The sequence below is a fragment of the Falco peregrinus genome, chromosome Z, assembly GCF_023634155.1.
Source record: "Falco peregrinus isolate bFalPer1 chromosome Z, bFalPer1.pri, whole genome shotgun sequence".
Classification (NCBI taxonomy): Eukaryota; Metazoa; Chordata; class Aves; order Falconiformes; family Falconidae; genus Falco; species Falco peregrinus.
Genome location: NC_073739.1, coordinates 12,202,345 through 12,217,767, shown reverse-complemented (window position 1 = coordinate 12,217,767; position 15,423 = coordinate 12,202,345). Strand labels below are relative to the sequence as shown.

The 15,423-nt window shown below is 41.3% G+C and overlaps 1 protein-coding gene across 4 annotated transcripts in view; it reads left to right on the top strand.

Annotated features, from left to right (window-relative positions):
* The window catches only part of LPAR1 (lysophosphatidic acid receptor 1), a 77,500-nt gene that overhangs the window by 30,548 nt on the left and 31,529 nt on the right, over nt 1-15,423 (top strand). For all 4 annotated transcript variants that reach the window (XM_055791067.1, XM_055791064.1, XM_055791066.1 and 1 more), the window contains one exon: nt 5,726-6,473. In XM_055791067.1, the coding sequence (XP_055647042.1) occupies nt 5,726-6,473 (748 nt within the window). The remainder of the gene's footprint in view (nt 1-5,725; nt 6,474-15,423) is intronic.

The window sequence follows — 15,423 nt, the reverse complement described above, 5'->3', positions numbered from 1 at the left end:
AACTTGCTTTTGTAGTAGTCAACAGTGAATAAGCAGTAGAGAAGGTCAACACCCTCCCTGATTTTATAGTCAGTCTGTGGAGGTCTTAATCATAGTTTCCAACAGGATCTGTGTCACTTGTGAATTATACCTTTCAGTAGTAAAATTGCTTCTTTTTCTGGTATTGCTGGTGTCTGGATCTCTTCGGTACACTGAGTGGCTAGATAGGTTGAGGTTACTCTTTCCAGGTATAAGACACTGAACTGAGAAGTTCTGTTTCTAGTAGTTGGGACACTTGTTAGATCTGAGACTCCATAGTAATACAGTTTACAACAAAAGCATCCTAAAAATGATGTAATACGGTAGCTATTGCCACACTGTCCCTAAGCTTTATCATGTCACAGCAGAGTTAAAAGGATCCCTTATTGTACAAGTTTTTCGTTAAGTGTTGAACAATTACTTCGGAAGATGCAATTCTGAAAAGAATATGTGAGAAGCTGTTGTGTCTTGGTGGTAGGGTTTCATACTTTCATTGTGCAGAGGAGATTGTATCTGTACATAGGCATAGTAGGCATAAGGCTATAATTAATCAGGACCCTTGCCTTGAGACTTTCTGATTTTTTAATTATTTTTTTATTTTACTTGAACTTTGGGTAAATGCCTCCTAAACTTTTACTTTAAAGTAAACACTGTCTTTTCCCCTTTGTTTTTAAACTTATTCTTTTTCTTTCTGCAGTTTGAACAATAGTTTGTGTTTTTCATTAGATAATGGAGAAATTTTTTGTTGCAACTTGGAATTTTTTTCTCATCTGTTACAACTTTATTTTCATAAAACCCATGGTTTTGCAGCTGTGGGTTAAGAAAGTATTTACGTATTGAGTCAATTATTCCTATACTTACTTGCTTATGCTTATATTAAAATATTCTTAATTGATACTCTTATTTGGGATTTTGAAGTTGGTGCTTCCCCAGAGTTTTTCAGCTCTAGCCTTCCTGGTATATTGGTAAACTTCAGAGTATTTATGTAAACTGAAGGCAGTGTTACTGCTTTTCCAGTCACTGCAGCGCTAAATGTAAGGGTGTAAGACACCTCTTGCTGTTTTGGAGTCCTAGTCCATCATTCCTAACTTTGCATTTCCCCTGAAATGTTTTCTGGATTTCTGGTGCCACTAACAATGCTAAATATTATTTTTAGGATCCAATACTAGCTACCTCAGAAATAAAATCTCATCCTGTACAGAATGAGTATCCTCAGAGTCCTGCAAACTTGAAGGAGACTGCATGCAAGTTGCATGACTTCTCAAAATTGTGGTCGCTGACTTGTACTTGGCATTTCATTGTGTACAAAATTATAATCTCCCTCAGATTTCCTTGCCAAATAAATTGCTTTTCATCTCCTGTTTGCATTCTGGGTAAGAAAACAGCAGCATGTCAAGGTTAGTTCAGTAAAGGGGGGGGGGGGGGGGAAGAGGAGCAGACTGTGTTCAGAGAGCTTAGGGTCAAAATATTTTTAAGAATTTTCTTGGATATGGAATAAGTTTTGTGGTTTCCAAGTTTTAAAAGCTCTGTAGAAGTGAGACCTTAGTATTCTAAGAATGTTCAGTTCTGTTTCTCTCAGTAAGAAATAAATACACTTGTGCATGCGGGGGTGGAGGTGGGGTGTGAGTGTCCTCTTTTCTTTTTCTGTTTTTTGTTAGGTGGACTGAGGAACTCAGCAAACACTTGGATTGTAGTGGGGTTTGTAAACTGATCATTTGCCCCTCAGGCACCTTGTGCTAACTAAATGCTTCATTTAGACGGTATCAATCAGCAGTGTTTGAAAACTTGGTGGTGTTTGTTTTCCACCCTAAGCATCTCTCCACGCACAGACCTCACCAGGTGGGCTGTCACTCACCTCTTAGCTGGCAGGATTCAGAGATCCCCTCTCGCCTTCCCACTCCAGGCAGCCAGTACCTTCTCCATTCTGATCCTTTCCCAAGAGGGAAGAGGTGGGTAAGGGCCTGCTCACTTAAGAACATCCCACAGGCAAGCTGCTCCATGTCTTGGATCCAGATCCTCACCCCACTCTTTAAGCTGTGATGGAGAAGTGGGACAGCAGCGAGACAAATCAAACACAAAACACTCTGAAGATGTTTGCATGGGTTTTTCTTCCCAGTCTCCCCACTGCCACCCCAGTGGCTTGGTTCCATACCACCAAAGGAGAGGAACCAAGAGGATGAGTATAGCATGTAGCGGCTGGAAAGGCCAGTGCCAAGGTGATGTCTGGTCACAGGAGGACTTGGTTTTGACTATAGAAGCAGAGCAAGGTTTATTTATTAAGTCCTGGTGCCAAATTTCCTGGTCTGTGTGTACTATGTTGTGGTTATAACTACGTCATACAAATATTAAGAGGTTTAACTCCATGTGCTCAGGACTTTCTTGTTCTTTTGTTTAGGACAACTGTGTCTTGAGTGTTAAATCAACCTCACGTGGTTAGAGGAGGCTTTGTGTTTAGCCTGCTATTACTCCATTTTGCTTTATCTGTCTTGTTGCTTTATAATCCAGACCTTTCTTTTCTCTACAGGGATGTGTCCTAGAGGTTCAGTTAACATGGGCAATTTGCAGCTCAGTTTGTTTTAAACTTCTGTTGAGATATTCTAAATGGATGAGGTAAATCTCAGGGCATTGCACATCTGGCTTACCCAGGCAATGAAACACACTGAGTGAAACTTCAGGAAATTAAAATATAAACTTCCCTGCCCCTTTTCCTGCAGGGGCAGGAGAGGGGATGAGTCTGCCTGCTTGGATGGCTGTTATGGTATGTTAACACTTTCGGTACTCGGAGATATGTTGTGTTTCTCTCCCGCTTGAGCCTTTCCAGTCAGATAGCAGCATCATAGGTAAATGCAATGCCTTGGGATTTGTACATTCATGACCTGGGAGATCAAAACCTTCCTGTAAGATATATGCTGGCATCTGAGAAAGCTGGTCATCTGAAATTCCCCTGTTAGAACTTTTGTCAGCAAACTATCTCTTCTGCACTTCTTTCCCTTGGGACTGAAAAGATTGTTTTTAAAAGAGTTCCCAGGTTTTAAATTAGTACACCTTAAAAACAAAACTTCTCCAAGATCCCTTATGCAAACAGAGCATTTTGTTCCTGTGTCTTCAAAATGAGAAGAGAAGCAGTGACCCTCATGCTATTCCTCCAAGATTGCTGCAGTGCTGTCGTGCTTTTAAATAGAACAAGTCTAACTGTAATGTTTTACATACTCATGTGTGTTGCATACGCTCAGCCCTGGCTTGGCATTTTGTGAGGAAGACAAGATATTTTTTATCATAACTTATTTCATATTTCATGTGAAAAGGCTGGGGAAAATATTACAAAATAAGGGAATAATTCACATTCTAAACCCACTTGCAAAACAAAGCCACACAATCACCTTTTTTTTTTTTATGTGTATCTACCACAATTTAAGTTTCTGAATTAAAAATGTGTTGTCAGGTGTAGCTGGCCTCTGCCTACAGGAGCAACTGTGGAGCAGGAATAGTTACATATGGGCAGCAGCCATCTGAAAGGAATTTAGATGGACAAATATATAGACAAAGAGAGAATTTAGTCAGGAATGCAAAAGTCCCCACTAGATCCTGGAGTCCTGACCTCCTCCATAATTCAGACTGCAAGACTGCATCCAGGTATTCCTACAGAAAGCAAAGAAACCAGGGCATTCACATAATTAATGCAGATGTTGGCAAGCTTTTATAAGGGCCACTAATTCATTCGTATGACTTCCTCTCTCCCTCAAGGGTTCCTATACTTGACCTGTTATTACCACGTGGTCTTTAAACAAAGAATTAAAGCCAGATGTCTTGTAGCTAGGTTCCCCTTTAAGTATCCTTTATAAATTGTTTTTTCTGTACAACAGAAAAATCTTACATGAGAACTTTTTAAAATTCTTAAATAATTAAGGCTGAAAGGTTTCTAACCTGAGAGTTGATGTATCCTAGAGGAACAATAAAAGTTTTATAGTCACTGTGCTGAGAAATACTGTTTACTCTAGCTTTTTATTATCCTGGGTCTGCAAATGTTTCTGATCAGTGTTTGTGTTGGAGGTAAAATCATTCTAAAAAAGACCTTTTTCTTTAACGTAAGTCTAAATGTCATGTAATGCACTTCGGATATAGGTGGAAAGTTTTGTATATTGCTTTATTGAAATTAGCTTAATTGTGTTGACAAACAGATGGAAATAAAATGAAACAGAAACAGCTCTGGGTAATTCTAAGGAAATCTTTATCAGATACTATTTTCACTCAAGTCCAGTTACTAATTCTGTTTCCCAGTTCGGTACATCTTGGTTTCAACATGAAGGTTAGGTTAGCTGTAGCATTTCCTGCAGAACGGCTGGAGCTGTCCAAAACATAGTTTTTTGTTCGCATGCTTTAATGGGAAGAAATTCTCATCCTTTCTTCTTGTTGTTCTGTTCTTTGATTGGTCTTATTACCTGGTTTCTTGCTAAAATTGGTTGTCTTCTTGTAAAAATTCAAATTTAGTGGAGTTTCACAGCCATAAAAGTAGGGTGTCAGAGCCAAGTCTCCTGGGTCTCTTTAGAAAGAGACTTTTTTGACGTTATTTTCTTGGTTTGGGGCTTTTTTAATTATTATTATTACATCTTTGTGGTTAAGCTGTGCCAAACAGGGAACCAGGATGTCATTCAGAGGGTTTCTTTTTCTAAGTTTTGCCTTTTGGGAATTGCACCTTGAGTAACTGATTATAAGTGAGGAAGGAAGCTCGTTAAGCATTTTCTTGTTAGCTAACAGCTTTATGCAAAACTTCCACATTGTGGTGGAGTATAAGGCTTGTATTTGCACCTGTAGCTGTGCTCAGCTGAGTACTCTGCGAGGAAAATAAATTGTGTATTCCCTAACATAGCTGTAACAATACTTAATGCAAGAAATAAGGCTTGATGCTTTTAACACTGGTTAAGTTGAATACTGTTTTTCTGATTTCTTGCTTTGCTCCTATTTCAAATTGGTATAAGCCAGTTTAGATGAGTTATATTTCTAACCCTGATTTGAAATTTGGCTGATGAAAAAAAGAAGAATGCTTGCAGAAATACACTGATATGCTTCTGTTGTTTGTAAATGCACTGCATGTTTTATGGACATGGCTCCCAGCCCTGGCAATTCTGTCTTGGAGCATATTGATGATCTTAGTCTAGGGTATTCTTCCCAGTTTTTAAGACAGAACAACAAGGAATGCCCCTGATTGAGATGTGAATGAATCAAAACCTGCTAGGGTATGTAATCCACTTCTCCTCTTTGAGAAGCACTTTTTAACACCACTCCAGCCAAACAACAGTTTTATGCACTGATAATGTAAATAAGGTGCCCTGTAACAACGTTAACTTTTCCTACAAATTGCATGCCCTTCTTTTTAAGTGAATTTTCAGCAGGTCTGCTTAGCCAGAAGCTCATTTGCAGTGCAATTTACAACTACGTCAGAAATCGTGCTAGCTCCCAGAGCAGATGGAACCATTTCTGGATGTTTCTAATCTGGTTGCTGTTACTGGACTCCTCAGAGCAATTGTTTGCGAGTTGTGGAATGTCATTTGGTCTGAACAAATGAATTTGTTCTGAAGTGTGTTCCCTTCCTGTCCCCCTCCCTGCTCTCTGCGCGTGTCTTGTCCATGGAAGCAATCATATGTTTTCAGTTCTGATGTCATTCTTTTTTTTCTCTCTGTTGGTTTTTTCCTCCCCTCTCTTCTTTCAGTCCACAGCCATGAGCGAACCACAGTGTTACTACAATGAAACCATTGCCTTCTTTTATAACCGAAGTGGAAAATATCTAGCCACGGAATGGAACACTGTCAGCAAACTTGTAATGGGACTGGGGATTACCGTCTGCATCTTCATAATGCTGGCCAATCTCTTGGTTATGGTGGCTATTTATGTCAACCGCCGATTCCACTTTCCTATTTATTACTTAATGGCCAACTTAGCTGCTGCGGACTTCTTTGCAGGGCTGGCCTACTTTTACTTAATGTTCAACACAGGACCCAACACTAGAAGACTGACTGTAAGCACCTGGCTTCTCCGTCAGGGTCTCATTGACACTAGCCTGACAGCTTCTGTAGCCAATTTGTTGGCCATCGCTATTGAGCGGCACATAACGGTTTTCCGAATGCAGCTACATACTCGGATGAGCAACCGGCGAGTCGTGGTCGTAATTGTTGTAATCTGGACTATGGCCATTGTCATGGGCGCCATACCAAGTGTTGGATGGAACTGCATTTGTGACATCACTCACTGCTCCAACATGGCACCACTCTATAGTGACTCCTACCTGGTCTTCTGGGCTATTTTCAACCTGGTCACTTTTGTGGTCATGGTAGTCCTATATGCTCATATCTTTGGGTATGTCCGCCAAAGGACTATGAGAATGTCCAGGCACAGTTCTGGACCCCGCAGGAATCGGGACACCATGATGAGCCTCCTGAAGACTGTGGTCATTGTGCTTGGTAAGTGCTTTATTTGCCTCCCCTGTTCTCCCCCCTCTGTTTCTTATCAGGAGATTTCAGTAATGCATGTCCAGCTTCTGGGAGTTCAGCAGCATTTGGAAGACACTACGAGAGGTGGTGGTAAACAGAACTCCCAGCATTCATTACTGTGTTTGGACTAGAAATTTTATTTATGGAAGTGGGCATAAGAGACTTGGCCACTCAGCTCTGTGACATGAAACTGATGAAAATCCCGAGCCTCGAGATGTAAGCAGCAATGCAGTTTTAAAACCTGTTGTAGCAGCCTGTACTGTGCAGTGTTGGCTCTTTTGTCTTTGAAGATGCCAAATGACTGCAACCTTAAAATAGTACAGGGAAGGCTCAGTCTTCCACTGAAGTACCTCTCACTTCCTTTTTGCCAGCCAAAAGCTGTCGTGTGTATTCAGGCAGTGCACTTGCATTTCAAGAACAGTGAGGGGCTACAGGCTACTGAAGAAAAAGGGTTTGCATTTTAAGCAGGGCTGCGTGTACAGTTTGCTCAGGTCATTAATATTTGGCACATCTGAGCACTTGACAACTTTCTAATGCAGAAAAGTAGCATATGAGGCACTGGTGTGCTTCAGCACACTGCTCAGGAGGTGCCTGAACTTCAGGGCCTGGAAAACAGGGAAACGTGAGGCAAATGTCATGACACACTTCGGAGTCAGAAGGTTCCTGTCTTTCTGTGAATTGCTGTATTTGTTTTTTGTCTGGGACTCCCAATTTTCTTATGCAAAAGCATGGCTTGGATGCTGGGTACCATTCCCTGGTGATGTTCTTTGCAGTTTATCCTGCTCGTTGTTGCCACACATAATAGCGAGCTGCAGGCAGGCAGGGATGGTGCTAGTTTTCTCTTTGTCCCAACCTGTGTTCCCACCCATGAGGTCCTCCAGCACTGTACACAGGTCTCTTGGGACCCTAGTACCCTGTTGTATGGTGAAGTTGCCCTAGTAGTCCATAAATAGCCCCAGTTCTTGCTTTGACATCCTGATTTCTATGGCTTTACACTGTGACTTGTGGTTTTTTAGCAGTTTCTGTCTACACAAACACAGCAGAACAGTTGCAGAGATTTGATGTGAGTCACTGTGTCAACTCATATGTTAGTTTAAGAATGTACATGTTACTCTTGGACCTAGTGATTAGTTTTGTAACCAGAACATGAACTGTGTAGTTGACTAACCTGTTCAGCCATTGGTAAGATGTATTCCTACATGCCTGCTCTTCTCTTTAGGGAAAGAATCTCTGTGAGTTTTGCAAGGGAGGCTGTAGTGGTGGGTAAAACCTCTCCTGACTGCCTGGTGTTTTGGAAATCTGTCCTGTCCCACCTCCATGATCCTCCTTGCAGAAGGCAAGAGGAGGTTAAGAACACAAAGAAAATTCATGTTTTGCAGTCTGCTTTCTAGGAAGTAGATCCTTGTTTTCCCTCCTGAAGGAATTGCTGTTCATACAGCAGTGGAGTATTTCCTGTGAGGTGAAAAACTAGCTCAGATGTTAAAAAAAAAAAAAAAAAAAATAGTTGGGAAATAGTAAGCATTCATACCAGTGCAATGCAGAGTTATAGGAATAAAAAAGTAGTCACTGAATAAACAGTACATGGCAGCTAATCGCAGGCATTCCCAGTATGGGACTAGAGATATGTATGCAGCAGGAAAGTGAGATAGTGACTGCACCCTTCTCTGTTCTCCTATGAGCAGAGGTCACAGGGAAGATCACCCAGTGTGGCCACAGCAGTGATGTGTACAAACAACATCAAGTAGCCCTTTTCCCCCCCCTAATAAGTACCTTATTTTTCCCAGGTATTATTCTGGAAACAGTGGAACAATTCCAGAGGTTAAGTAGCTTTAGCCAAACTGAAGGTGACTCAAGTTTGGGTGCTGATGTAGTTCATTAATAACTTGATTCCTCATTGGGGCTATCTGGAGTAAGATTTTTTTCAGGACTGCAGGTAGCACATGTTGAAGCTCTCTTCAAAAGTCAAACAGGACCTTGCTTCTGGTGCAGTTAAGTTCATTCAGTATCGTGCACATGCTCTGCTTTAGCACCTCTGCTAATCTGCACAAAACTCCATTTACAAAGAGAGGTAACATATTACTTTATTAAATTGGTTTGAGGAAAATAAAGGCGTTCCCAGGCTGTGACATGTGTCCTCCTGTATTCGAATCTCCCACTTTGGTATTATTTTGAAAATTGACTTTTTTGTTTGGGTTTTGGTTTGGTGTTCAGTATTTTTCCCTCCCAGAGTAGTATGGTTTCTTTGGTTAGAGGAGGTCAGTCATAGGGCTATATGTAAAGAAGCAGCAATGCTTTCACTGCCTTACTACCTGTGAGTCATGGTTGTAAGATAAAGGTAGCTGGCAAGTACCTGTGGGTTTGTTGTGGATTAGGTTTTTTGGCTTTTTTAATAAATAAAAGAAAAAAAAAAAAGCCTGAACTCAAGAAGCAAGCCTAGGGGCAACCACAGGGACTTTTGTGAGGTTAAATGTTTGTGCATCAGGGAGTTAAGCAGACTGCTAAATAAACCCTGAGAAATGTTTGTCAGTTGCCATCAGCTGATGAGTGCTGTCCCATATTACTGGATTTGCACTTCCAGTGAAGGATTGTTTTATGGTTCTAAAGAAAAAAAATGTTAAGCGTCCCTTCAAAGCACTGGTTAGACAGTAGCTCAGCTTGGAGTAGACAGTGCTGTCAGCCTGTTGATCAGGCCAGTGTCCTGGTATTCTGGTGCCGCTTGCGGTATGCTTGTAAGTGTGGCTTGCAGTTTTCACAAACAGAAAATGTAATTTCAAGTGCCATATTTCTGAGTGCCCTCTTGCAAAGGTAGTCAATACATACCACTGCAAGTTTATCTGCTTCAGTTTTGGGAAAGGCAGAAATGGTGAGTGTCTTAGGCTGCTGGGAGCAACTTGCTGAATGCTTATGTCCTGCAATCTCTCTTTTTTTTCTGCATCAGTGAACCTCGATGACACAGAGGAAAAGACACCCTGCCTTTCTTAATGGTGCAGATCAGGGTAATATGTTGCTGTTTGAGGCAGAAAGCACCATTTTGCTGGAGGGGAGATGGGGAAAGGAAGTGTTTCAGTTTATTCTTAAGAACCCTCTCCCGTCTCTCCTGCCCCGCAGCTGAGTGGGGAAGGGAGCTTATGTGTGTCAGCTCACTTAGCCAGGAGGAGGCAGTTCATTCTGGAGGAGAGGGAGGGTGGCTTGGGAACCAAGGAAAAACAGAGCTAGGAGTCTGGAGTAAACCTATGAGCATTGGCAGAGGCAGGCAAACTGGTCCTCATCTTAGGATCATTGTTAAAATGCTGCTTAGCCATAAGTAACCCCCTTGTGACTTGGGCAGCAATGAACTGTTCGTTTGACTTTTAAACTTCCATAAACGGCCATTCTGAAGTTCTCCTGCTGGCTGTACTCCCGGGCAAAGCCTCGCTTCTGCAAGCGGAAGAACATCTTTTCCCCTGTCCCCATCCACTCTGTGTTTCAGGGGGCAGGAGGGGGAGGGAAGTAACACAAGAGCTTCTTGTTCGTTAGCTGCCCAGCACTGCCCGCCCTCCTCACGCCTTGCTCCACGAGGAGAAGAGCCGCCCCGAAGGGGGTGCAGTCCTCTGGACGCGATGCTGTCAGCGTGTGCGGGGTGGACGCCAGCCGCCGCTGACAAGAGGGTGATTGTGTGGGAGGACTACGGGCGCTTGATGCCCTGGCTGGAACGGTCGGGATCTGGCACACTGCGTCATCCCGCAGAGCGGGTGGGATGCTGAATCCTAGGAACAAGTCATAAGCAGAGAGCAGATTTTTTTTTTCTTTTCTTTTCATGCCCTTTTGGGTTTTTTTCTTGAATAAAATATTTCAAACAGAAGGAAGTGACTTCATAGTTTAGCCCTTTTTTTCTTTTAACAAGGCTGCTTTTGAAATCTTTCGAAAGTAACAAGGAACATAAAGCTCCTTCTCTGGAGCACGCCTTCCCTTTGCACTGGGGCTAAGGCAGGACTGAACTGTGTTAACACACATAGCCATAAAATCTGGTTGGGTTTGGCTTGCAGCTCAATGACACTTTGCCTTTCACCACTACCATGTGTTATGTTTAAATGAGCAATCAAGGGAACAGGCAGAAAGTTGGGTGACAGCTGAAAGTTGGCATCCTCTCTTCCATCCCCCACATTTTCTCATCTTATATTTAAAGGCAAAGCTAAACAGTTTTTCTGGTAGAGATCATAGTTAAGAGTCTGAATGCATTTGACTTGGCCCAGTGCAGGTTTGGCCCCAAAATGGATGAGAGTAACTAACTACGGTTTTATAATACTATGGCAAAAGCACTAAGAAAGGATTTCAGAGCTCAGGGCTGGAAAAACTAGCTCTGCTCTGGATTTCCATCGCCTGGAATAAGTCATGAAAGGCTAGTCTTTTGTGGGTTCTTATATACCCACATTTGTAGACAACTACCGGCTTAGATTGTTACTGTTGGAAAGTTACCCTGTATATTTTCTTCCTAAATGCTGGTTAAGCAGCCATCCTTAATTCGTGAGCTCTTGCTTTTGCAATGTGGATAACTGTTCCCCATACCTCCACACATGTCTTAGGGCATTATTCTCTATTTAGAAGTTAGACTGTGAGATTATGACACCGAGGTTTTATCACTTAATTTTAAATAAGAAGGGTTGTTGCTGCTATTGTTACATGTATTTTACCAGTCCTGCCAATTAGCTTTCTGTTGGGTGAGTTCCCAATAGTATTTGGCCAAAATCAGGCATGCCTGTTGAGCCGAGCACCACAGCTAGCTGCCAGGATGTAGGGAGAGCAAAGAAGGAATTCACAATTGCTTACCCTTTATGTTCCTGGGAACTAAAAAGACACTTGGGCCTTTCCCTCCTGTAAGACCATCCACTTTGTTTGGAGGAATGTGGTTTACTCTGTAAGATTTAGAAATTAATGTGGGCACAGATAAACAAGTGAAGGCTCTTTTTTTATAAATTGTTTTGATTTAAAGGAGTCTCACTGTGTTTGAAGACAGTCCCTTATTATAACGAAGCAATAAATGCAAGGAAAACATCTGGAAGTTCAGTATAAACATCTGGGAGGGTGGAACTGCTCAGCAACAGCTTTTTTCCTGCCCTCTCTGCCACAGTTATGAATTGCATGAGAGACTTATTTTTGTACTTTTGTAGGTTTTCTTTCACATCTAGCTACCAAATGGAAACAGAAAGCAGCAAGTAACTATGGTAATGCACTTGAATGTCAACATGTGCTGTAGCCAGACAGTTAAAGCAAATGAAGTGCATTATTGATAACTTTAACCTTTCTGGGTGATTGACTGATATGCAGCATTTCATGCCAAGATCAAAATCATGAAGTTCTGAGGAGGCACATTTTTTTAAAACGATGTTTTCAATATCTACTCTGTTTCTTCTGGCACGCAGCTTGCACCTTTTCCTGCTTCCTCTCCTCAAGCAGTAAGAGCGCTTGATTTTCAGTAGAAAATAAAGACGCTCTGAAATAGTGCTACAACCTGAGTGGCAGTACCCTGTGTTTTGCCCCGGGTATATCTTTATGTCCATACCCCTCATGCAGTGTCACGTGGTTAACTGGGATGGCCTGTCTTTTTCAGCCCCTGAATCATAAGGCTTTGACCTACCTAAGCCTTATTAACTATATTTCACCGGTTACCGGGTTAAGTGATACTGGACCGAGATGAAGATGGTCTTGTCTAGACAGAGCTTAGTCATGTCATCGCTTGAACTTCAGCAGACCTTCCCAGCCCATGTAAAGTTATTCTGGTGGGCCAAAGCAAACATCATCCTTGGTAGCCAAATGCAGCTGGTAAGAGGAACTTTTGGGGAAGCCAGGGTTTACTTCTAAGCCCTGTGACTGGAAGAAGACAACTTCCTTCTCCCTGAAGAGTCCTGCTGGCATGGAGAGAGCTGAGCTCCCCAGCAGCATTTTGCCTGCGATGACTAAGAATGAGGATGTCATCTTAACTTTGAGATGTCCTTCCACCAGGCAGCAGTGGCCCCATTTGCAGAAGAGCAGGAACCAGTTGGGTTTCCTTTGCCTGGACATTATTACGTTTTTATTAGAGAGCTGGGCTGGGCAGTGACATCAGGCTGGAGTTCAGATGACAGTAGCACATTTTCACAGCTGCATCTCTGGAAGCGAGGGAGTGAAGTTATAAATATTGGGTTACCCTGTGGTCAACACTGGGGACTCGTTCAGAGTCATCAACCCTGCCTGACCTCTACATCACAGTAATGTTGCTTGTGTATTGATTTAGTTCTGACAGAAAAACAGGGCAATAAATTCTGAAACTGGCACTGGCAATACAAGCCTGAGCATCAATGAGTTTCTGTTCTAGCACACAGGGTGCAGTTATGTGCAGTCCCAGTGTTTTTAGATAAGTATATTTTAAAAGTGCATAAACTGTGAATTTAACACTCAGTCAACTAAACCAGGAAATCGTGGCTGATGACTATAGTCTATATGGAGTGCTCCTCACAGAGGAGGACTAATTGTAGTATTAGTTCTTACTATCATTATAGGGAGAGGGTAGGTTTATAATAAGTGCTTTCAGAGCTGCAATGTAGCAGCAATACTTTCAAGCTGTTAAAATTATTCTCTAAGTATGGTTTGGGGGTTTTTATGGCATAGCTTATCATATAGGATTTTTGATGGTTTTTGATATCTTTCTTTTCATGGAAGTCCTTAGGAGTAGGTGTGATTTCTTCTCAGAAGCTTCCTTGGAGGAAAATAACATGTACAGTTTGGGGTGGGGGTGGCTCCTAGGGCTTGCTGTTACTACTTAAAATATTTTTGGTGTATTTTTCCCATGCATCTTAACAACGTTTTGGCATTGACTTAAAAAATGGCTTACATTCAGCTTACGAGTAGGTGAAACAGAACGGAAGGCTTCATATTATCGCTTATATTTGTTAGAAGGTTTCTTTGTGAAATCTTTAGATTTAATAACAAAAAATAGAATTTTCCTGATGTCTATTTATCCATAACAAGTGGACTAATATTTTTATGTTCATATGTGTAAATATCCATATTCTTATTTTCGTGATAAATATAGCTTGATTACTCTACTAGACAGATCTAGCTCTGTTTTATAAAACAAAGAAAAAATTTCACAAAGAACTGTTAAAAATAAGTTAGGATCTAAGCTATAATCTATATGTAGTTATGCAATGGTTGGAGTGTGTCTTAAATTTAAGACCTTTTGGACTTGCATAGGATGTTTTGTGTTTGCTTCATTTTTTTAATGCTTCTAGTAAAAGTAATACTGGCTACGTTCTCTGACACTTAACCTGTCTGTCTAAATCTCACTGCTCCCCAGTCATTTTTATTGTCACTTATAGTCCTGTAAATGAATTCCAGTTAACCTTTGTGAATTTTGTCTGGTAGCCCCAAACCAAACCTGTTCCCAGTACTGCTTGGCTGGTGAGGATATTGAACAGAAAAAGAATAAGGAAGCACAGTATTTGAAAATTACAGTGTAGTCAGTTTGTTTGTGTGATAAACCTCGTAAGGAGCTTTCTTTTTCAAAACCAGCCTGTGCAAGCTCTCCTTGCTAAAGCAGAAGTTACTGGTGCCTTGGATCCAGACAGCTCTTCCTCTGAACCTGGAGCATGGTCGGGTGTGTTGGGAGTCTCATTCTAACAGTTTTGCTTAAATTTCTTCACTGACCCTTCCAATTAAATTTGCTGCATTCCCAGCTAAAGCTTATTATGTCCCTGGTAACTGTCTTTTCTCTGAAGTATTCCAAGTATCCCTGTGTAATTCATTGCTTCACCCTTGGGGAAACCATTTGGAAGTTTCCCCCTTCTTTCCCCCTTCAGTTAAGAATAAGTATTATTTATTTTCACTTGGGTTCCTTTGAAACTGTGCTTTGAGGAACTTCCATCATTTCCCAAGGCAGGAATGTGGTTTTATTTTATTTCACTTTTGAAGGGGGAAAATCCCTCTAGTCAATCCATTCCTTTACATACAATGGAAATGAGGTCTTGTTTAATAAAAGTCTTTCTCCTGACTTCAGTATAATTTATTACCTTTTCAGGGAATAAATAAATTTAAAGGGTGAAGGAAAGCTCTCTGCCTTCTTCCAAGAATGGCCAGAGAGCGATAAACCTTGAGTAGTTCTCTGTTTGTACTCACGTTCAACTTCTGATTAAAAAAAATAAAAAATAATTCTAATTGCTTGCATAGGTTGTCTCATTTCCAAAAGGCTTCTAAAACTTAATTGTAATGGCAAAAGTTAGGTACTCTTTACAACAAGGCCAAGCAAATTGATTTTTATTTTTTTCATGAATAATAGGACTTTGAAATCACACCCTTATTCCAAGCAGTAGAATCCAACCTTTTCTGTTGGATCCAGGTGAAATAACAAACTGCTGGCTAAAGAAAGAAATTCACTTAGTGAAAATCTGCCCTAAACCAAATAAATTAGTATCATAGCTCACTCTGCTGCTTGACTCCACTTAGCCATGCTACGTCCACAAGTGAGTACTTATCAACCTGGCTCCTCCAAAATAGCGGAGGTGGGGATGTGCTGTGGGACATCTCCGCTAAACCAGAGCTCTCGGTAAAATCTGAGAAAAGCTGAAGGCCCAGGGTTGAAATTGTTACTGAGGAAAAAAACTGGAAAATCAGCATCTGCAGGAAGGCTTACATGTAAAATGTCATGACATTATCTATTTATCCTGGGCTTTTTGAGCTGAATTTTTTGCAACAAAAGATGGAAATCCATCTTTTAGAAGAGGCAACAATAAGGCTTTTGCAGAATGCCTGCTTGCAAGATAACTTTTTGTCCTCTAGAAAGCATGCAATTGCATGGGGAGTTTGGTTCTAAATGTTTTGCTTAATTTCTTCGCTAACTCTCTGGGTTAAATTTCTTGCATCCTCAGCTAAAATTGATACGGCCTCGGTAACTGTTAAAGTATTTGCA